Source organism: Lithobates pipiens, unplaced genomic scaffold (genome assembly GCF_037356315.1).
Source record: "Lithobates pipiens isolate NorthernLeopardFrog02 unplaced genomic scaffold, aLitPip1_a1.2 Scaffold_14, whole genome shotgun sequence".
Taxonomy (NCBI): Eukaryota; Metazoa; Chordata; class Amphibia; order Anura; family Ranidae; genus Lithobates; species Lithobates pipiens.
Genome location: NW_027507728.1, coordinates 1038690 through 1062691, shown reverse-complemented (window position 1 = coordinate 1062691; position 24002 = coordinate 1038690). Strand labels below are relative to the sequence as shown.

Here is a 24002-nt window from a genome sequence, read left to right as displayed (position 1 = left end):
TCTTGTTTCATGTATTAAAGGGGAGGGCCAGCTGCAATTTATTTTTATTTTTTTAAAGTCAGCAGCTACAAACACTGTAGCTGCTGACTTTTAATAAGCACACTTACCTGTCCAGGGTGCCCGCGATGTCGGCCGCTCCCGTCCCTCGGCTTTCGGGTCCCAGTGCAGCCATTCTATCTAAGGGAAACAGGCAGTGGAGCCTTGCAGCTTCACTGCCCATTTCCTACTGCGCATGCGCAAGTCACGCGGCGCTTTGTGAATGGGGGCGCACAGTGTTCTGGGACACACACACACACACACAGTTCCCAGAACACACTGCGCCCCATTCCCCAGAAGACAACGCGAGGAGGAGAAGAGTGAAGATCACTGCGGAGTAGGAAGAGGCAGATTAGGACAATCTGCCTAGCAACAGGCATTTCTGGTAAGATTAAAAAAACATTTTTTTTTCTTTTTTTTTTTTTTTTTGGAACATTTTAATGTAATTTTATTTTTTAGGGCGGCCCTCCACTTTAAGCATCAATTCATAATCAAAATGTTGTGATAACTATGTGATGATTTTTATCTGTTTATTATGTAATAAAAATATTGGTAGGCTGCATTTGATGGGCGCTGGTGAGGCTGCATTTGATGGGCGCTGGTGAGGCTGCATTTGATGGGCACTGGTGAGGCTGCATTTGATGGGAGCTTCATTAAAAAGGTGGGGTATACATGGGCAGGGGAAAAGGGGGTGGAGCCAGAGGGCGGATATATATATGTGTGTATATGTATATATATAGAGAGAGAGAGAGAGAGATAGGTGTGTGTATATATATATATATATATATATATATATGTATGTGCCATTTTGTGTTTGGTCTATCACATAAAATCCCAATAAAATACATTTAGGTTTTTGGTTGTAACATGACAAAATATGGAAAGTTTCAAGGGGTATGAATACTTTTTCAAGGCACTGTAGACGTAGTGGAGACGACAGGAGTGATGGAGAATAATGGGAGGGGTTCTGTCTGGTAGTAGTATAGGATGGTGATGTCACAGTAGCGGTCTCCGCCGCTGGGCGCTGATTGGAGAAGTTCTGGGATCGCTCACATTCAGCTTACGGGGAAGAAGCTGATAGCGGGCTGGGCGGGGCCAAATGACAGGAGGGGCGGAGTACAATGACAGCAGAGGCGGGAAACCGGTGGGCGGGCGGCCAATAGCGGTTCGGGGCGGGTATGGTGGGCGGAGCGATGACAGAAGTGAAACGTCTGTAATTCGCGGGAAACTCTGGAGAAGATGGCGAGACAGACCGAGGGATGACCGCACGGCACAGGTACTGACCCTCCTCCACCGCCCAGTATCACCGTCCCGGCCTGATACCCTCGCACGGCCCTCCCCTGCACACACACCGGCTTTTAGGGGTTAATAAAAGGGGACCTGTCTTGGGAGAATCGTGGGGCTGTCATCGCTGACCTGTCCGGCTGATCTGTGGCTGGAGAGGGTGTGCAGATCCGGAATTCTGCCTGCTCTGCACCACCTACCTACAAAGTGCCAGAGGATCAGCGTGACAGCCAGGCACATAGCATTGCCTTAAGCTAGTCTGGGCTCTTCCATTCAAAGCCTTATTCCAGTCCAGCTTCAGGCGGACTCTTACCCCACTCACTAAGGGGTTAATCCCGAGGCTGGGCAGCGCTCTGACATCTGGAAATTAATAATAGCAGATGGTCACCCCTCCCCCCCCCCCCCCCCCCATGGGTTCAGTGGCTGGCTGGTCTTTGTGGTCTTTTTCTTTTGGCCATGCAGGAGTTAATGTTGGGACTGGCCTCAGAATTTGGCCATGCAAGGGGTTAATGGTAAGCTTGGGGTTAATGGTGGAGCTGGGTTCTACCTTCAGTCATGCATGAATTAATAGTGGGAGCTGGGCTCTGACTCCATCATACATAATGATGGGTCTCATCCCTGAATCTAGTCAGCTGGGGGGGGGGGGGGGGGTAATGGCAAGGCTTTTGGCCACACATAGGGTTAATGGCAGGGCTAGACACTGAATCCACTCATGCCAGGGTTAATGGCAGGTTTGGGCTCTCACTGTAATCATGCAGGAGTTACTGGCATGATTGGGATCCCGGTCTATTCATCCTGGGGTTAATGGTGGGGCTAGGCTCTGCCTCTGGTTACCTAGGGGTTAATAGCAAGGTTGGGCTCTACCTGTGGGCACTTAATGGTAATGGGCTAGGATCTAACTCTGGTCACACATGGGTTAATGGCGAGGCTGGGATCTAACTCTGGTCACTCATGGGTTAATGGCGAGGCTGGGATCTAACTGTGGTCACTCATGGGTTAATGGCGAGGCTGGGATCTAACTGTGGTCACTCATGGGTTAATGGCTAGGCTGGGATCTAACTCTGGTCACACATGGGTTAATGGCGAGGCTGGGATCTAACTCTGGTCACTCATGGGTTAATGGCGAGGCTGGGATCTAACTGTGGTCACTCATGGGTTAATGGCGAGGCTGGGATCTAACTGTGGTCACTCATGGGTTAATGGCTAGGCTGGGATCTAACTCGGGTCACACATGGGTTAGTGGCGAGGCTGGGATCTGACTCTGGTCACCCAAGGGTTAATGGTGAAGCTGAGGTCTAACTCTGGTCACTCATGGGTTAGAGGCGAGTCTGGGATCTAACTCTGGTCACTCATGGGTTAGAGGCGAGTCTGGGATCTAACTCTGGTCACTCATGGGTTAGAGGCGAGGCTGGGATCTAACTCTGGTCACTCATGGGTTAGTGGCGGGGCCGGGATCTGACTCTGGTCACCCAAGGGTTAATGGCGAAGCTGAGGCCCATCTCTGGTCACTGAATGGTTAATGGGTGGGGCTAGGATCTGACTGGTCACTGCAGGTGATGATAGTAGGGATGGGCTCTGACTCTGGTCATTCAGGGGTTAATGGTGAGACTGGGATTTGACTGGTCACCTTGGGGTTTATGGTGAGACTGAGCTTTAACTCCAGTCATGCAGGAGTTAATAGTGGGCTGGGATCATCTGACTGGTCATTTTCGAGGTTTATGGTGAAGCTGGGACCTGACTCTGGTCACCTTGGGGTTAATTCATTTTGAAACTGGGAACTGACTCTGGTCACCTTGGGGTTAATTCATGGTGAAGCTGGGAACTGACTCTGGTCACCTTGGGGTTAATTCATGGTGAAGCTGGGAACTGACTCTGGTCACCTTGGGGTTAATTCATGGTGAAGCTGGGAACTGACTCTGGTCACCTTGGGGTTAATTCATGGTGAAGCTGGGAACTGACTCTGGTCACCTTGGGGTTAATTAATGGTGAAGCTGGGAACTGACTCTGGTCACCTTGGGGTTAATTCATGGTGAAGCTGGGAACTGACTCTGGTCACCTTGGGGTTAATTAATGGTGAAGCTGGGAACTGACTCTGGTCACCTTGGGGTTAATTCATGGTGAAGCTGGGAACTGACTCTGGTCACCTTGGGGTTAATTCATGGTGAAGCTGGGAACTGACTCTGGTCACCTTGGGGTTAATTCATGGTGAAGCTGGGAACTGACTCTGGTCACCTTGGGGTTAATTAATGGTGAAGCTGGGAACTGACTCTGGTCACCTTGGGGTTAATTAATGGTGAAGCTGGGAACTGACTCTGGTCACCTTGGGGTTAATTAATGGTGAAGCTGGGAACTGACTCTGGTCACCTTGGGGTTAATTCTTGGTGAAGCTGGGACCTGACTGGTCATGCAGGGCTTAATGACAGAGTTCCACTTTTAACTTTAGCCAAACAAGGGTTAATGGTAAGGCTGTGCTTTGCCTTCAGTCTCCTGGGGGTTAATGACCAGGCAAGACTCTGCCCTGGTCATACAGAGGTTAATGGTGAGGTTGGGCTCCTGTGAGATTACTGGGTCTTCTTGCCCATTGGTATAATGCATTGGGGGGGGGGGGCACATACAGTAGGTGAGGGGCCAATACATGCACCCAGTATTTGGTGGGTAATATATTGGGGTGTAATCGCTGTGCCCTGCCATGGGGTGTAGGGGAAAGTTGTAGCGCAGTGCCCAAGTGACATCAGAGGGTGGTTGCTCTCCAAAATAAATTGTAATTGAAAAATACGAGGGAGCTTCTGATGCCCCCCTGCGTGCATCGACTGGCATAAGGAGAGGGGGCATTCTGATTGTTTCTTTAGATTTACTAGCATGTGATTGTACATGAATGGGATTTCCCAGGCAGATCCTCGGGCTACATATCGGTATACTCATAGATTGTGACATGTGTGACCAGCCTGGGCTTTCATTTCACATGTCCTCCTCCGTTGAGGCGATCGCCCCGAATGTCATGTACATGATGTGGGTGTTCTGGCTCTTGAATTCCCCGTGTCTACAAGGTGGGACAACTCGGGTGTCACGTTTTGGGGGTGTCAGGCTGAGTTTGACGGTTTAATCTTCTCTCCTGTCAAATGATGCACAGGGATTTATTTTTTTATTTTTTTGTGTGCATTTTGAAGCAGCCAATCACCTTCAAGCCGGCTTGTGTGTATTTTTGGCTGACCTGCTGGACGTTTCCTGTAACGGACGAGAGAAGGCGCCGGGGCACTCCACGCAGGAGGGGGGGGTGGGGGTGTATCAGCGGATCTGCAGCCCAATGACTTCAGGATGTCGGTGAAGCACGGACAGGCGGGTGAACGCCGGACGCCTTCTATGACTGCAGCTTAGGAGAAGTTGGGAAAAGTTTTTCCTTACTTGCTCATTATTGCTCCAGATTTGCCCCCTCCCAAGTGATTTTTTTTTTTTCCTGTGCTACCCTTTCATCTGTAAAACTTTTGATGATTGGCCAGAGAGTAGTGACTGAGGAATGATGAGATGCTGCGTGCCTCGCTCCCTGACGCTGTCACTAGTTCTGGCTCTTTGACAGCTGGGAGGTTGGTTTTGCACGGCAGCCGTTGTGGTTGGTGAGTAATGCTGACTCAATATAATGGTTGTGCATGGAGGGCTCATTAGAATCCTCTGCCTGCAGAGTTCCCCTGTGGGTCACCTGGGGGGGGTGGGGGGGGTGCACCTGCCGGTGTATGCTGCGGCAGCAGGGTGTCGGGGAGAGTTTTATTAGAAAACAGGAAACGCAGAGCACAGAGAGCTTCCCGTGGCCATCACCTGCACTCTGGCTCGCCAAGAGAAGCCGAATCAATACACAAGCAAACAAATCTGCTGCAGAGCCAATATACATGCAGTTGTGTCTACTGCAGGTGGATTCGATGACACCTGGGAGGACTGTCCACTCAGGTGAGTGCTGTGATGCCCTGCAGTTTCCACAAGGGGGAGACACTGACTAGTAAAGGCCAGTAGGGGGGTCCAACTCCTGTCATACTGGCTGAGCTACAGTGGATTATAGCAGTGCATATAGTTGGGGGGGAAAAAACAAAACGAGAAAGGAAGGAGCACTGACCTAGTGCATTACCATAGACAGAGCTTTATTAAAGAGGGATTCCACCTACAAAAAAAATATTAAGACCCCTTTCACACTGGGGCGTTTTTCAGGCTTTTTTCATGCGCTTTAGCGTTAAAAAAAGCGCCTGAAAGAAGCTGCAACTGCAATCCCAATGTAAAAGCCCGAGTGCTTTCACACTGAGGCGCTGCGCTGGCAGAGCGTCAAAAAAAGTCCTGCAAGCAGCTCCTTTGCAGCGCTTTTGGAGCGGTGAATACAACGCTCCTAAAACGCCCCTTCCCATTGAAATCAATGGGAAGCGCTTGTAAAACGCCTGAAAAACGCTATTGGCAGCAGCGTTTTGTGGGCGCTTTTAACCCTTTATTTGGCCACTAGCAGGGGTTAAAAGCGCCCCATTAACGCTCGAAAAACGCTGGTAAAGCACTGCTAGTTTAAGCGGCGCTTTACGAATGTTTTTCGGGCGCTGACGTTTCACACTGGGACTGCAGATGAGGCTTCTTTCAAGCGCTTTACAGGCGCTTTTTTTAACGCTAAAGCGCTTGAAAAATGCCCCAGTGTGAAAGGGGTCTAAAAGCCAGCAGCTATAAATACTACAGCTGCTGACTTAATAAATGGACACTCACCTGTCCCGGGTTCCAGCGATGCCGAGGCCGATCGATCCCTCGGCTGCTGCCGCCACCATTCTAGGTGAGGGAATCAGGAAGTGAAGCGAATCGGCTTCACTTCCCGGTTCCCTACTGCGCATGCGCGAGTCGTGCAGCGCAATAGGAATTGTCCGCGCTGTCTCTGAGACCCGTGTGTGTCCCAGCAGACAGCGCGGCAGGACAGGAAATGGCGTAGACTCCCACGGGAGTCTATGCCTGGAAGTGGGTGTAAATGCCTGTCTTTGACAGGTATCTCCACCCCCCCCTCCCCCCTGAAAGGTGCCAATTGTGACACCGCGGGGGGGAGGGTTCCGATCAGCAGAGGTTCCACTTTAGGGTGGAACCCCGCTTTAAAAACAGAACATATAGCAAAAATGGCTACTCACAAACGAGTATTGATAAAAGGCATAATCAATACAAATCGGGTCCATCACACCGAACATCCACACGTCCAGATCTGATGTCAAGCGAATCGACTAATATATATAATTAATATTACAATTGTGATTAAATGGTAACAAGGGGGTGTACCATAGGCAGGCCAATTCTAACATCCACGCATCCAAATCTGATGTCAAGTGAATCGACTAAATACCCCAACACAAACGGTTGACGCGTTTCGGGGGAGAACCCCTTTCCTCAGAGCCAAGACGGGAGACCATTGCCTGTCTTGGCTCTGAGGAAAGGGGTTCTCCCCCCGAAATGCGTCAGTGGTTTGTGTTGGGGTATTTAGTCGATTCACTTGACATCAGATCTGGACGTGTGGATGTTCGGTGTGATGGACCCGATTTTGTATTGATTATGCCTTTTATCAATACTCGTTTGTGAGTAGCCATTTTTGCTATATGTTGTGTTTTTAATAAAGCTCTGTCTATGGTAATGCACTAGGTCAGTGTGCCTTCCTTTGTTTTTTGTTTTTTCCAGTATTTGAATACCCAATATTCTGAGGAGGGCTGCAAGACTTTTTTTTGACACTACCTGTTAAAACTGTCGGTATCACACTTTGAAGATCCGGACACCAGAGCGCAGGAGAAGTTGTCTTTTTCTTGCATATAGTTGGGCACCATTTTATTGCAGTATATCATTTTTTTTTTTTATGAATACGTGTAAAGGACATTTTGTAAGTTTTGTATATAATAGTATTCTATTTTATATGTATTGCACACAGCCCTCACTGTGCACACGGCACTAATAATGTGTTCAGTACATGTTTGCATTCTTTCGAGTTCTGATTAGAATTGGCCTGCCTATGTTGCGCCCCCCTTGTTACCATTTAAGCACAATTGTAATATTAATGTGATACCTACGTAATCATGTGTATAAAAACCTTCAATTGTGGCATAATAATAATAAAGCAGAACGGTTTATTTCGAAAAGATGTGGAGTATCTTTTCTGTGTCTGTTCCCTACTGCAGTAGTTATTATTAGTTTGGAAACCGCTAATCGATATGAGGATAGGAGTTGCCCATCTATAAATAACCATGCAATCGTGTGATCCCTGCACAACCCCCAGATTCCAGCACCCCAGTTCTGTGTGGTCTGCCCATTTTTCAACATAGGAGAAGCTTTGTATTTATGGTTTTTGTGCATCTCCTCATTTCCCAGCATGCCTCAGTTGTATGGTTTTGACACAGGAAGACTTTGCCGGCTACTGACTCATATCCAGAACGGCAGCACCGCATCTCACATCCAGCTGCCAACAGACATTTTACCCTTTACATGTAACACTTTATAGATTGCCTCTGAACTATTTTCTCTGTTCATCAATATCTGGGAAAGAACTGACCTTACTTGGACCCCCAATAGATGTATGAAATGGGATTAGTGGTGTTCAGGAACAAGAAAAAACATTTACAGGATTCAGATAGGACAGCGGGATGTAACTATCAGGCCAGGAACCTTCAAGAGTCAACACATTGTTGGTTATTATATGGCTTTTTACATCTTTTTGCTGTTTCCTGCGCAATTATTTTTATTGCATTTTCACTTTGTTGTTTGTATTGCCATTTATTTAAAAGACTTGATGCATTTTAAGGATAGTCTTTTTTTTTTTTTTTTTTTTTCCCCCCAAATGACTATAAATTCGCACTGACTCGAAGTATTGAAGCCAATGGGTCAGTGAAACAGGGCAACTAACTTTTTTTTATATTCATTTATTTATTTATTTTTTTATAGGAGGTGCTCAACAATATAGACCCTTGTATATCCAGATTCTGCACTGTATTCTAGACCTATACTAGGATCATAGGCATGTGCAGGGGTTATCAGGTGTACCCCTGGGCACACCACAGGGGCGGACTGACCATTGGCCCACTCGGGCACTGCCCGAGGAGGGCCCCATGCCACTAGGGGGCCCCATCAGGGTTGCCAGCCCCAGTAAAACCAGGGGCAGTATGTAAAAATTTGTGTGTGTTTGTTTGTTTTTTTTCTTTTAAACATCTGTCTCTGAAATGTCCCTGAACATCCTTTTGGTCTAAAAATCCAGAGATTATAGCTGCCCCCCCTCTCCTGTACCTTCTCAGCCATTAGAAACATGTCTGTGTATACTGTGTGATTGTATACTGTGTGTTTGTGTCTACTGTGTGGCCCCATAATCTCCTATTTCCCGGGGGGCCCCATGAGTTGTCAGTCCGCCCCTGGCACACCCTAATCAGTCTGTGCCAATTGCCCCTGCTTACCCGTGTTGCGCCTTCCACAGTGCTGCTCTTTATCATCCATACCCCCCCCCCCCCCCCGCAGCAAGTTTCAGGAAGGAGGGCACACCCTAATGCAATAGTCTGCTCACACCTATGAATGGGATGCAATATGAGGGGCCTGTTTCAAGGTTTTGTCCTTGAACCTGTAGTGGGACATGCTGTGAGGGGCCCCTGTCCAGCTTCTGTACTTGAACCTGTAGTGGGATGTGATATGAGGGGCCCATGTCCAGATTCTGTACTTGAGCCTGTAGTGCAGGGATCTGCAATTGGCGAACCTCCAGCCGTTGCAAAACTACAAGTCCCATCATGCCTCTGCCTCTGGGTGTCATGCTTGTGGCTGTCAGTCTTGCTATGCCTCATGGGACTTGGAGTTCTGCAACAGCTGGAGGTCCGCTAATTGCATATCCCTGCTGTAGTGGGACATGCTATGAGGGGCCCCATGTCCTGGTTCTGCACTTGAACCTACAGTGGGATGTGAAATGAGGGGCCCCATGTCCTGGTTCTGCACTTGAACCTACAGTGGGATGTAAAATGAGGGGCCCTTGTCCAGATTCTGCACTTGAGCCTATAGTGGGATGTGCTGTGCGGGGCCCGTGTCCAGATTCTACACTGGGATTGATAGCAGGTTATGCGAGAGATCCGTGTCCAGAAACTGTAACTGGATCTGTAGTGGAATGTTATATGAGGGGCCCACATCTGGATTCTGCATTGGTATCTGTAGTGTGGAGACTCTGCACTGGGGCTTGGCTTGTAGCACTGGTACAGTATAATTTGCTTGATGGGTTTAGTTTTTTTTTTATACATTTTTTTTTATTTTTCAGGGATCTGTCTCTGGCAATGGAGAATCGCAGCTTGGAGCTGGCACTGAGAGATGTCTACCCTACCTGTAGCAGGTTACGCCGCTCTGCTATGGAAAACTCTGGGAAAAGCGGGCAGGACTGCCCGGAATTGTTGGTCAGTCAAGCAGAAGGCCAGTATGTACTTTGCAGGTGGACGGACGGACTCTATTATCTGGGGAAGATAAAAAGGGTGAGCTGCTGGGAAGCCTTCAGCCATCAATTCATAGAGAAATTAGATATTGTGGAACTTTTTTATTTTTATTTTTTTTACTTCTTTTTTTTAAAGTTATTTTTATTGAATTTCAAGGTAAACACAGAACAGGACATAACAGCCTAATTGGGCATACCCAGGCTGGTCACTACTATACAACAAGAGAAAAAAAATCTCTCTCCCTCTCTCCCTCTCTCCCTCTCTCCCTCTCTCCCTCTCTCCCTCTCTCCCTCTCTCCCTCTCTCCCTCTCTCCCTCTCTCCCTCTCTCCCTCTCTCCCTCTCTCCCTCTCTCCCTCTCTCCCTCTCTCCCTCTCTCCCTCTCTCCCTCTCTCCCTCATGCATGTATGCCTAACAAGACCATTATACACTCCACCACCAATTCAAACCATGCAACGCAAACCTCCAATTTTGCACATACCCTACAACTTCCTTTGATTGTTCATGGGATAAAATTGTACAATACACTTTCGAATGCGTTCTCCCCCTCTTCCCCGTAGATCATTGACAAGAGAGCCCAGGGATGTTAATATAGTCAGGGCAGCTACCCACTTCCTTCCCAGTGCTTAATAGAATGGTACTAATCATCATTCGAATCTGCATTACTGTACTGAGATTCCATCCAAATATCCCATATTTTGTGAAATTTATTGCCACAGCCACGTGACAGGTAAGTAGCTTTATACAGTGGTAGAGCCGTATTCACTAACCTCTTCCAGAAACATATTTAAGGTGCGGCCGAGGCCTTCCATCTTAGTACTATAGATTTACGGGCATAGTAGTAATAGTCCCAGCAGTATTCTAATTGCCCAGTGTGGGGCCAGTGGTTTGACTAGTCCCAACAGACATACCTCTACAGACAATGGCACAGGAACGGTGGTTACTGTCAGAATAAATTCGGTCACCTCCACCCAAAAAATATTTTAGAACTTTTTAAACTTCTGGTCACATAATGATTTGCTATATCACGAACAAATGTTTCATGTCTGAAATGTCAGCATCATTGTATAGAAGCCTTCTGCTTCGGAGAGGCTCATTCCACTTCCTGTAGTGGAACTGGTCGCTGCAAGCACTAATTATTGATCACCTATCTGCCCCCTTGTGGTTTCCAACAATGGGCAGGGATGTCAGCTGCTGTGGGCATTTCCTATAGTGTAGGAATCCAGTGCCTGGCCAAATTATGCCCTCCTATTATGACTGATGGCCTCAGTGTTGCAGCTCTGAATTGCCCTTAGACCCCTTTCACACCAGGGCGTTTTGCAGGCGCTATAGCGTTAGAAATAGCGCCTGCAAAACGCCCTAAAGAAGCTGCACCATTGTGTGTAATGTGAAAGCCCTGAGGGCCTTCACACTACAGCGGTGCGCTGGCAGGACGTCAGAAAAAAGTCCTGCCAGCAGCTTCTTTGGAGCGGTGAAGGAGCGGTGTGTTTACCGCTCCTCCACCGCTGCTGCCCATTGAAATCAATGGGGCAGCGCTGTAATGCCGCCGGCAAAGCGCCGCTATTGCAGCATATTGCCGGCGGTTTTAACCCTTTCGCGGCCGCTAACGGGGGATAAAAGCGCGCCGCAAATCCGGCGGTAAAACGCCGCTAAAAACAGCGGCGTTTTACCGCCAACGCAAGGTGTGGTGTGGTGTGAAAGGGGTCTTAGAGCTACCCTGAGTAAAGCGAGAACAAAAAAATAAAAAATAAAAAAAATAACCGATAAGGAAACTGTAGTCCACCGGATGGATGCCTATATCACCCGGATGTGAAAACGGTGCTGCGTTCCCTGCTGTGCTCCCATTGACTTCTCCTCTCCATTAGTGTGGCATTTTACAGTTACATGATTTGTTCTAAATACTGATATCTGGATGTACTTTTGCTTTTTCTTTCTTGCAGGTCAGCAGTTCAAAGCAAAGTTGTCTTGTGACATTTGAAGATAACTCTAAGTACTGGGTCCTTTGGAAAGACATTCAACACGGTATGTATGCCAGGGCGCTGTGCACTGGACTATGAGAAACTGCTATACGCTTTACTTCAGTCTGCAGCCAGCCAGAGTTTTATGCAACTAACCAGATTCAGTTTGCTCTCTTTGCAATGAAGACAGTTACTTAGTCATGTTGAAAAAAGACACAAGTCCATCTAGTTCAACCAACAGAAAAAAAAAAAAATAGAGTACGTAGAGAACCTCCATACACAAAATCTTAACTCCACAGTTGATCCAAAGGAAGGCAAAAACCCTATAAATCGTGATCCAATTCACTCTGGGGTGGGGGGGGGTTGAACATTTTTTTATTTTTTTTTATTTATTTTTTTATTTTTTTTTTCCACTTGCACAGTTTGGGGTCATCTGCAAATACTTGAATGGTACAATTTAATCCCAAACTCTATCATTTATACCTGTTTAAAAAGTAAAGTCCCAACACAGGACCTTGGGGTACACCACTGTTAACCTTGGACCATTCTGAGTGTAAATCATTCATTACTACTCTCTAAATATGGTCCCCTTTTTAGTCCCTTTTTAGTCCGTTTTCTATCCATTTACAAACTAAATTCTCTAAGCCTGTGTACTATACCTTAAACATAAGCCATGTCAGGGGGAACTGTCAAATTCTTTTGCAAAGTCAAGTATACTAAATCCACAGCCACTACTTTTTTTTACCTAAATTTGCTTACTTCTCATAAAAAGCATATTTGTTTGACAACTTAAGTATTTAGTAAATCCATGCTGTCTATTGCCTAAAATTATATTGTTTTCTAGCAACAACTCTTTGTGATCTTTTAGCAAACTCTCAAGTATCTTCCTAACTATAGAAGTTAAACAAGACAGTACTATGGCTGTCCATATGGATGGGAAGATGACCAAATATGAGGGGAATGAAGCGAATGTTCCTTATAGCACTGAGGGGGATGAAAGACATTAGGGTTGTTTTACTAAAGGCAAATCCACTTTTCACTGTAAGTGCACTTGGAAGTGCAGTCGCTGTAGATCTGAGGGGGACATGATAGGAAAATTAAAAAAACTTAATTTTTGCTTGTACATGATTGGATGATAAAATCAGCAGAGCTTCCCCTCATTTAAGGTCTTCCCCTTAGATCTAAAGTGACTGCACTTCCAAGTGCACTTGTAGTGCAAAGTGGATTTGCCTTTAGTAAATCAACTCCACTGTTCCTTATTACACCGATTTTAGGACTGGAGCCCAAAAAATTTTTGAGCAGAAGTGTTAACGATAGCAGATTCCTTATATACGTTTCTCAGGAAAGAAAAAAAAAAAGACCTAAGTGGCAGATTTTATTTATCCTCCCTCCTTTATGGTTAAAGTTTCCCTTATTGAAAACACTGGCATGGTACAGAAATCATTTAAAAAAAGAGAGAGAATTGGGGCAGAACAAATACTGACAGTATCATGAGCATAGTGCCCTCATGGCATCGGTGCCGGGACAAGGTCACCCAGGGCAAAGATGCCAAACTGCGCCCCCCTTTCCCTTAGGGTCAGGGTGCCCCCTACCCCTGCAATAAACCATTGCGCCAGGGGTAGCCGCACCTCCTGCCCACCCCTTGTCCCGGCCCTGCATGGCATGGTACGAAGTCAAAGCATATACACAGTAAAAATTCCATCACCATGCATTCACCGCAAAATATACAAGATTAGGACCGCAGCCATATCGTGGCCCCACCGGGAGTTGAGGAATAGAAAGGAGTACCCTCTCACTGGGCAGTACATAGCTGCCATACCTCATCTAATTTTCCAAAACCGTTCCTACAAATTGAAGTCAATTTATACATAGGAAGGACATCGTTAATAGCTTTTTCCCAGGAAGCCTCAGAGGGAGGGGATGAAGCCTTTCACTTAAGTATACTTTTTCCCTTGGCATAGTATAGCACGTAAGACATTGGCAATTTTAGTACACTGGGGCCTCTGTGCATCATCTGGAATGCCCAACAACACTGACCCAGGGGAAACTTGAAGGGTCAGCTTAAGACTGAGGTTGATAAGCGCAAACACATCAGCCAAAAACTGTGCTACTCCTGGACCGCTTCAGAACGTATGAAAATATGTTCGCCGCTGCAGCCCGGTGACCTTTGTGGGTAGATCCTGTGCAATCTGAGGAGCATAGTACACTTTGTAAGAATTTTGTTTGAATTTAATTTGCCACTTTGTTTTTTTTAGTGTCCATTACTAACCATTAACCTGACGTATCTCCTTCAGCTGGCGTACCCGGAGAGGAACCCAAGTGTAATGTTTGTAGCGGGAAGAGCTCTGCCACCCACAATCAGATCCTGATCTGTGGAAAGTGTGGACTCGGTAGGTAGATTTCTTATTTTGAATTGTCTGAAAGAATTCGAGATTTGCAGCTACTCTGCTAAATACTGTTTGCTTGTAAATTGATCACATAAAGTAACTCCCCAACCCTTTTTGTGAAACAACTCTGGTTATGGGGCAAAACTTCAATATGGCATGCCTCCCATTGGTTGCCAATAATCCTAATGTAGGGAGGATATAATTGGCATATGGCTCCCACTGATTGCCAGTAATTCTAACCTTGGGCAGGTATAGAAATACAGTAACTATGTGAAATCCCTGAAATGTGTGTTTTTGTTAAAGCATATCTAAACTGCAAACAAAACTATTTTGCAGCTTATCGGTCCTTAGATGTGGTGGCTGCATGAGTTTTTTTTTTTTTTTTTTTTTTTTTTTTTTTTTTTTTTTTTTTTTTTTTTTTTTTTTTTTTTTTTTTTTTAGGATTTTTGTCAGAACAGAAACAAGATAGAACTATATAACTATAGAACCCTTTCCTTCTCTTTTTGTAAATCTAGAGAGGCATGGTTCTGTAAAATCTAAGAATAGTTTAATTGAGAACAGTCAGCAGGAGCGAAAACAACAACATAATTTATTGTTTCACAAGATATCTGGCATGAATAACATGTATTATTTTTAACTTCTTAGAACAGAGATTTAATGTACCAGAAGGGACCAAATAAGAGACATTCATTGTTGGCATTTGTATACATTTATCGGACATAGGGTATCTTGATCTCCATTACAATAGGGTTATGCTGTCACCTTCAGGTGATTGGACACTAGCAAAAAAAGTCACCTTCCCAGGCATAACCCCTCCCCATTAGAAAAGGCTTCATTTTCTTTTTTTCTAGTGTCTTGCTGGTGCTTATGTCTGTAGTTTCTGCACTAAAAGCTAGCCTCTAAATGGCAATAGCTTCGGTAGGTGTCTGTCTGTCTGTCTGTCTGTCTGTCTGTCTGTCAATTTCCTTCAGCTATTCTATTCTTGGAGGAATGGTACCCAAACCACTTTCTGAACATGCAGGGATGGCCTGTAATGTTGCTGGTTGGCTCTGTACCCTGCATAATTGTACATCATATTATCAGAAGTATTTTACACGCACATGAACTTTAATGGCGTCTTAGTCTGTAGGGTTCAATATTAAGTTGGCCCACCCTTCAACTCTTCTGGGAAGGCTGTCCACGAGGTTTAGGAGTGTGTCTATGGGAATGTTTGACCATTCTTCCAGAGGTGCATTTGTGAGGCCAGGCACTGATGTGGACAAGAAGGCCTGGCTCGCAGTCTCTGCTGCCTCATCCCAAAAGTTTTCTATCGGGATGAGGTCAGGACTTTGTGCAGGCCAGTCAAGTTCCTCCACCCCAAACTCGCTCACCCATGTCTTTATGGCCCTTACTTTGTGTGCTGGTGCGCAGTCATGTTATAACGGGAAGGGGCAATCCCATAACCGTTCTCACAAACTTGGGAGTATGAAACTGTCTAGTATGTCTTGGTATGCTGATGCCTTAGGCGTTCCCTTCACTGGAATAAGGGGCCACGTCCAACCCTGGAAAAACAACCTTGCGCCATATACCCCCCCCCCCCCCCCCAATGATTTGGACCAGTGCACAAAGCAAACCCTATGGACTAAGACTGGGATGCCATTAACGTTCATGTGCATGTACAGGCAGACGTTGCAATACTTTTGGTAATATAGTATACAGTATATTGCCTTGCAAACTAGTAGGGTGCTACACAGGTCCAGGGTATTAATCTAAAAGTCGGGAAGTTATTAATGAAGGTCCTTGTAGCAAAGCCTGCTGTAATGGGTGAAGAATAAAATGGAGCGTGCCCTGGTAGGAGCCCTGCTGGTACCCTTTTACATTAGGTCTGGTCCCTTCCTACTGGCAATGGCCATCTTGGATGCATGTGTGGGACTAGTGGAGGATGAGATGGAAAAAGACACGACTATTCCAATAGAAAGGAACACAAAAGAATCCTCATGAAGAATACACTCCTTGGGGGGGGGGGGGGGGGGGGGAGTCGGGGTTTATCGCAGATCTAGAAAGGCCTGTGTGAGTCTTTTCACAGAAGTAATCCTGATCTATTTGATCTGCGCTAGACAAAAACAATAAAAAAAAAAAAAATATGAAGATGGCTGCTGGCCCAGGTTAACAGATACCAACCCAATCAATATAATACAAAGTGCAGCGCTTATAAGTAGGTGAGAAATAAATACAAAATGGTACAAAAAAATTTAATGATAAACAGTCCATATAAAAATGAGGTGTTTTATGTAAGTAAAAGTGAATAAAAAGTCCAAAAATATGCCTTAAAGAAGGTGATGCTTCCCAAAATTATTCTGATCGAGAAGACCTGCAGACCCAAAGGCTCCCAAAATGTCCTGTGAAGTGGCTGCTTACCAGAAATCGTTTGGCTTTCAAATGAAAAGCCAAACATGATGTAGGGGATAAACCCCAAACAAATCCACACTCGGGGCAGCTCCTGATACCCTCAGCTCCTCGATGCCACACTCGTAGGGGATTATATATGACAAAAACTCAGTGTAATACTGTATAACGGTAAGTTTATTTTGTGATCAAACGATATTGCACTTACATTACTGTAGTTAAAAACATGCATTTAATGTTGTATTAGCTTTATAATTTGTAATCCAAAAGGCAAAAAAGGTTAGGCTGAACTTAAGTGGTCCTGCTACTATCTCTTTAAGTGCTCCAGTGAGAGTTCCCTCCGGTATAGTGCAATGCTCAACATGCAACAAGAATTAGCCCTTGAGCCTGCCTAATGTCAGTTTCTGTAAGTTTCTTCCGTGAGGCTACAAATCCCAGCAAACACTGTATGTGATTCTATCTGAATGCAAGTGCGTAACAAGATATGGGCTGCAGCCCGTTCACCAACTGGATCTGAAGTCCAGTTCAACAGCTCTGGTCCAGTGCACCGTAGCTTGCTGCAATGCCGGCTGGCTCCGTCACTCCGTTCCACTGGGTAAGCCGGGTCCTGTGATGCTCTGGCAAGCGTCTCTCATGTTGTCAGATGACTGGCAATGTCTGTTGCTGCAGCGCTCAACAATGTCTGTAGGCTGCTCCTCCTGAAGGCCTCAGCACGGGTCCTCACAGGCAGGCGATGCGTCCGGAAGAGCGCTAAAATGGCCACGCGAGGCCCTTTTATAATCTGTCCAACATGCAATTCTGTCCCAGGTGACCCTGGGTAGGCAAAGGTAAATAGTCACTTCCTATGATGCTTTCCAATGTTCAAGAAAGAAAGATCCAAGTCCATTACTTGCTATTGGCTGCTAGATGGCGCCAAATACTAAGTCACGATAATGTCCATAGACTTGCATCATAATAATTTCAACAAAGATCAATAGGCAGTAATGTCAGCACTACATTAATAATAATATTTGCTATAAAAAAAAATAAAAAAATTCCCCACAAATATGGATCCAAATCCAGGGCTCAGGCTCTAAGCTCAAACCTCGGGTCTATTTAGCCCTCTGATCTAGGGGACAAGTCTTTCTCACAATGATGGGGCTCCCCTTATTGTTTGGGTGGGGTGATGTTTGGCAGGAGGAGATTGTAGACATGCAAGTCTGCAACATAATTGCTCATGGCTACAAGCTGGAATTTTAGAGCCTTTCCCCCTTGCGCTTCATGCTTACAAATGTTTCATTAAATTAAAAAAATGTTTTGCTCTTTTGGCTGCTGCTTCTCATTTTCTCTCAAGAAGATAAGTGATCATTCCGGTCCAGAGGAACATCTCCATCTGGGAGATTTTACTGACATCGGTGTTAATCATAGATGCTTATCTCTACACCTTCCAATCTTTCAACATCAAAAGTTTATGTGGTCTGCAGTGGAGTACTGGTGCTTTGGCAGCCGGACCAGAGAGCCAGAAACATACAGCCTATCCACTGCTTCCAGACTGTTCACTAAGGTCCTGGCTCTGATCCTGGGACTTCTGAGTATTCTATTATGGGTTGCTAGACCACCTGCTTCACTTCTTGACACCAATGTGCCCCAGTTGTTGCACATTTCGAAGAGGTTTGGATGAGTTCCATATTTACAGAAGACAGCATTAATCCCAGCTCAAAGGTTGAATTGTTTGCATCGACCCGTGATACCGTCCAGGTGTGAGCAATCCTCTATAAGGCTGGGTTCACACCTATGCATTTTGCAGATTTGCACTACAGAACATATTCCATAGGAAACCATGTTAAATGGACTGTAGTGCAAATCTGCAAAAAGCACTAAAACTGCATAGGTGTGAATCCAGCCTAAGTGCCTTGACCTGTGAGCTTAGGTGGACTTGCTTAAGATGCTGATAAATCCCTTGATTTGCATGATGGTAAGATGACGGTGCCCTTGCCCAGTTTCATTCCAGGCCCCTCCAATGGAATGTCTTGATGGCTTGAGAAAGGAGGACTGTCCTTGGATTCCTGGTGATGTTACTCCAGGTATTTTTCTCTGCACTGGTGGATATCCTCATACATGCTGGAGATAGCAAAATGGTTTCTTCCTTTTTACCCTGGAGGGTCTTGACAATGGACGTCGGGCTGCTGCGGTGTTCTGGATAACCTCAGGCCAGGGGATTTGGTCACCGGAGAGGTTGATGCCCATCAACATGCTGGAATTGAGGGTGATTCACCTCTCCCCGCTTCATTGGTCAGTGTAGCTGCAGAGCGTTCATGTAAGACCTGTAGGCGTTCGGTCAGACAATGCCATGGCAGTGGCATACATAAATCATCAATGTGGCATCAGAAGTAGCGTGGGCCAGGAGGAAGTGGACTTCATACTGTCTCTTCAAGGGAAATCTATGATTTCACACTGTCTGCAGTCCACATTCCAGGCTTGAAAAAAATTGGATCTTCTGACATCCAGATTCAGTGTGACTTCCAAGGATTCCCCACGGGACTTGGAAATCTTTATTTTGCTTGATGTGAAGCTAGGGGATTTCAGATCTAATATTTCCCCAGATCAATTTTAACATGGGTTTTTGTTCCTGTCTTGCAGGAAGTAAAATTTCAGTATCGCCTGGTATAGTCACATGTGCTCAGTTGTAGATTTGATTGTTGATGGGGAAAGGTCAATGGCTCTTCTAAAACACAGGCAACTGCTAAATATGATTGTGGAATTGTAGAATTTCGCCCCCCATTTTTGTGCATAGCCGTACATCAGATTTCACTTTCCCACTGCTGTATTTATGGAGACTGCCATTGCTGACTTCTTCTAAAGTTGCTAGTTGGCTAATTGTCTCCCAGCTTTAACATACTGTGAGCCACTGACCTAGAACAAGCCTTAGGCCGCGTACACACGAGAGGATTGTCCGTCCAACTTAGTCCGTTGAAACGTGTTTCAGCGGACAATCCGCTCGTGTGTGGGTTTCAGTGGACTTTTTCAGCGGACAGTCTGGCGGACTAAGTCTTTCGGAATTTCCGTAATATTGTCCGTCCAAACTTGGTTTCAGCGGACAGTCCGCTCGTGAGTAGGCAAGTTGGACGGACTAAGTATGGCGCATGCTCAGAAAGGATTTACACGGCGGAAGGTTGCATTGCAGTGTATTGGACGTCGTATTTCTAGTCCCGTCGTACGTGCTGTACACGTCATCGCGCAAGCTTTCAGCGGACTGACTGTTCATCGTGTGTGGTCAAGTCCGTTCATTCAAAAGTAGGACGGACTGTCTGTCGGATTGTCTGACGAACTTAGTTGGACGGACAATCCTCTCGTGTGTACGCGGCCTAACAGTCAGGGAAATTGGAAAGAGGTCAGTACTCCTGATCTGCATATGTATTCTGGGCCAGAGTCAGTCCTGAAGCCAAAGGGGTTATTGTGACAGCCTGACAGCTAGCATTTTCAGAAGGGGGAGGTCGGCAATTGCCAGGCTTCTGTGGGAGGTACACTGGGAGTTGAGATTTCTTATTGTCTGTGCTCTGCAGTTAAGCAGTGTACAACGTTGTCAGGAATGTATTGGGAACATGGGCAAGTCTGTAGGAACATCTTACCTTTTTTTTTCCCGATCCATCTCTTTCCCAAAATATCTGAACATAGGGGCCACACAGGAAAACGAGGGGGTTAAGAAAAAATAATCAAAAATTCTCCTAAACACCAGCTTTGGTGTCTCCAGCTGCCGGGGACATGCACATATTTAATTTGTGTGTGTCCATAACTCCTCCTTCCTGGTATGTTGGTTTCTACCAAAAAGGACATGGATAAGGATCAAAATTTGACATTTGAAATTTTTTTTTTTTTTATTTTTTATTTTTTTTTTGCTAAATAAATCTCTATAGAACTGGTATTTAGAACATAACATTCCTACACTCGCTTATCTCGGCTCTAAAAATGAATGATCAGTCGTGCTAAGCATGTTTACATTTGAACATGTTGGAGCCTATGAAAAAGGTTGTTCCCATAATGCAGTGCAGGCTTATAATGATTAGCGCCAGCTATGCTGTCATCCAATATATTGAGATTCTGCATATACGCCTAATCAGGGCTGGACTGGGACAGATATTTGGCCCTGGACTTCATCCAGACCAGCCCACTTTAATTTTGTAAACAAGCACAAAAACGGTATATAAAACTATATGCAATTGTGCAAAAAAAAACATAAGTAGCATAACATAAGGAGTCCTCACTAACCGCTTTAACTTATTCTCCTCTGTATTTTTCTCATCTTTCTCACATCACTGCATGAAGTTGAGGGCGAGCCACGCAGCTATGAAACCGGCCCACCGGGAAACTCCCTATAGTCCCGATGGCCAGTACATGCCTGCACCTAATTTTGAAGCTGTTGATACTGAAATGGATATTTTATAGATGGGCAACTCCTATCCTCATATTGATTAGTGGTTCCAAATTAATAACTACTGCAGTAGGGAACAGACACAAAAGATCCGCTCAGCATCTTTCCAAATAACTGTTCTCCTTTATTATGACGCATTTAATGGCTTTTATACACATGATTGCGTAGGTATCACATTAACATTACAATTGTATGTTTATGGTAACGAGGGGCGTTACATAGGCAGGCTAATTCTAATAACCACTCGAAAAAATGCTAAACGTGTACTGAAAACATTTATTAGTGCCGTGTGCACAGTGAGGGTATTGTGCAATACATATAAAATAAAATACAATTATATACAGAACTTACAAATTTCCATTACAGTACAGTTTGCACATTACCTGCGTTGCATATTAGGAGAAATGAAAGGAGAGCTGTTGTAATTTGGGAAAAAAATGGCTATGATTGCATTTCTTGTTTTTACCAGCTCCTCTAGCTATAGTGCTTTTACAGGTTTTTAGAATTGTTCCAGTATAAAGAAAAAGGTTGAAAAAATTGTTGAACTGCTAAAAACATTGAAGAGGCAGAATCTAATCGCATAGGTTTCTCTCCGTGGAGGGGTTCCTTGGAGGCTTGGTAGTTGTAGTAGTGTTTTTTGCAAGTTGATGTAAAATATTTTATGTATTTCAGGGTACCATCAAAAGTGCCACATACCCGCCGTGGAGAATGGGGAGCAAACCATTCTAGAGCCTTGGTTCTGCAGGCGCTGCATCTTCGTGCTGGCCGTCCGGGTAAGAAACAAATTCCCCCATTTATTCTGCTATTATCAGCTTAATGAAAGATCTGTTTAAGCAGACCTTCAGGATGGTGAGGTAGGTGTGATGGTATGGCACAAGATGTTCTGGCGTGAAGTATTTGGCCTCTGGTGTTCAGAAGGAAATCGGTCTGCTTTTTTAGTGTATGGCCTTACCAATATGAACACCTAAAGATATCTGCCACTGGGACAAGGAGATAACAATAATTCACATTACACCTACTCGCCTCAGTCTGTGAAGCTCTGCATTCTAGAGTTCTTTAAGTCTAAGTTCACACCTATGTACCTATTTGAAATTGGCGTGTGGCGTTTTGTTTTTTATTTTTTTGCATGCAGTTTTCATGCATTTTGCAATTTTTAAATTTTTTATTTTTTTCTCTTTAAATGCACTGTAAAACACACTGTATAAAGCTGGTTGGTAAGGAGGGGGCCAGGAAGCTGGCTACCATATCCCTAAGGCCGCGTACACACGGGTGGACTGTCTGTCCAACTTAGTCCGCTGAAACACATTTCAGCGGACAGTCCGCTTGTGTGTGGGCTTCAGCGGACTTTTTCAGCGGACAGTCTGGCGGACTAAGTCTTTCGGAATTTCCGTAATATTGTCCGTCCAACTTTGGTTTCAGCGGACAGTCCGCTCGTGAGTAGGCAAGTTGGACGGACTAAGTATGGCGCATGCTCAGAAAGGATTTACACGGCCGAAGGTTGCATTGCAGTGTATTGGACGTCGTATTTCTAGTCCCGTCGTACGTGTTGTACACGTCATCGCGCAAGCTTTCAGCGGACTGTCTGTTCATCGTGTGTGGTCAAGTCCGTTCATTCAAAAGTAGGACGGACTGTCTGTCGGATTGTCTGACGGACTTAGTTGGGCAGACAGTCCGCCCGTGTGTACGCGGCCTAACAACCGATGAGTCATTGAATTGAAGAAAAATAAAAAAAAATTGGCAACAAAAAAGAGTGGGGTCTGGTATGGATTTTGGGGGTCCCCACCGGATCCATACTAGACCCGAAGTGCCTGGTATGGAACTGGGAGGGGGTCCCAGTTCCATACCAGGCACTTCGTGTCTATTATGGATCCGGAGGGGACTCCCAAAATCCATACCAGACCCTTATCAGAGCATGCCGTCCAGCAGGTCAGAAAAGGGAGAGGACAAGTGAGTGCCACCACCCCCTCCAACATGGAGGAGGAGAGTACATCTGTTTTGAGGCGGGGGGGATCTGCACCCCCCACCTCAAAGCGGCTTGCCCCATGTTGATGAGGACAAGGGCCTCATCCCAGCAACCCTTGCCCTTGGGGTTGGGCGGCCTTATCGAAATCTGGAAGCCCCCTTTTAACAAGGAGACCCCCTACACATTCACCAAAAAAGCAGTGAAAAGTATAAAAAAAAAAAAAAAAAAAAAAAAAAAGCCAGTTTTGACAATTCCTTTTTCATTAGTAAAATAGCTCTGAGCTGCAGTCTCTCCCGATGTCTTCTCTCCCGGTGCCATCGCCTTCTTCCAACACCGGCTGCCATCACCTGATGTCTCCCTTGCCACCTTCTTCATCGCCGGTCACCCGTTAAAAAAACAAAAAAAAAAAAGCTGATGTTGTCGCAAAGCTGTCTTCCTCCATTCTTATGTTCCCAGCTGTCCGGCGTCCCTTGTATAGGCATGGGGCGTGGCCATCCAGGGATATCGCCCAGAGAGCCCGTCCCTTGTGACATCGCAAGGGGTGGGCTCTCCAGGCGATGTTGTTGGATGGCCACGCCCCATGCTCTATATAAGAGGCACTGGAGAGTGGGGAACATAACGGAGGAAGACAGCTACGCGACAAGCCGTTTTGTTTTGTTTTTAGCGGCAAGGAAGAAGACGATGGCGGTAATGACATGAGGAGGAGGAAGACGACACTGGGAGATGACAGCTCGGGGAGAAAACTGCAGTGGAAAAAGACAATGACACCGGGAGAGACGGCGGCTCAGAGCTATTTTACTAATAAGAATTGTCAAGGATTAGCTCTTGTGGTTTATTTTTATTATACATTTTACTTTTTTCTTTTTTTTTTTTTATCATGACATTATGGTGGACACTTTGGACATTTTTGACACGTTTTTGGGACCATTGTCATTTTATACAGCAATCAGTGCTATACAAATGCACTGATTCTGGTGTAAATGACACTGGCAGTGAAGGGGTTAACCACCCCTTGGCAGTGTAGGGGTTAAGTGTGTACTGGGGCGTGTTTCTAACTGTGGGGGGGGGGCGCGCGTGGCTGTGTGACATGTCACTGATCTCTGCTCCCGATCACAGGGAGCAGAGATCAGTGACACTGTCACCATGCTGAA

The 24002-nt window shown here is 45.6% G+C and overlaps 1 protein-coding gene across 2 annotated transcripts in view; it reads left to right on the top strand.

Annotated features, from left to right (window-relative positions):
• The first annotated feature begins 1238 nt into the window (after window positions 1-1238).
• Window positions 1239-24002, top strand: part of PHF19 (PHD finger protein 19) — a 60022-nt gene continuing 37258 nt past the window's right edge. The window contains exons 1-5 of one of the 2 annotated variants that reach the window (XM_077479151.1): window positions 1239-1312; window positions 9584-9791; window positions 11691-11772; window positions 14003-14098; window positions 21561-21661. In XM_077479151.1, the coding sequence (XP_077335277.1) occupies window positions 1296-1312; window positions 9584-9791; window positions 11691-11772; window positions 14003-14098; window positions 21561-21661 (504 nt within the window). In that variant the 5' untranslated portion in view covers window positions 1239-1295. Of the gene's footprint in view, window positions 1313-5103; window positions 5260-9583; window positions 9792-11690; window positions 11773-14002; window positions 14099-21560; window positions 21662-24002 lie in introns of those variants that run through there. The other variant, XM_077479153.1, reaches the window with a different exon arrangement.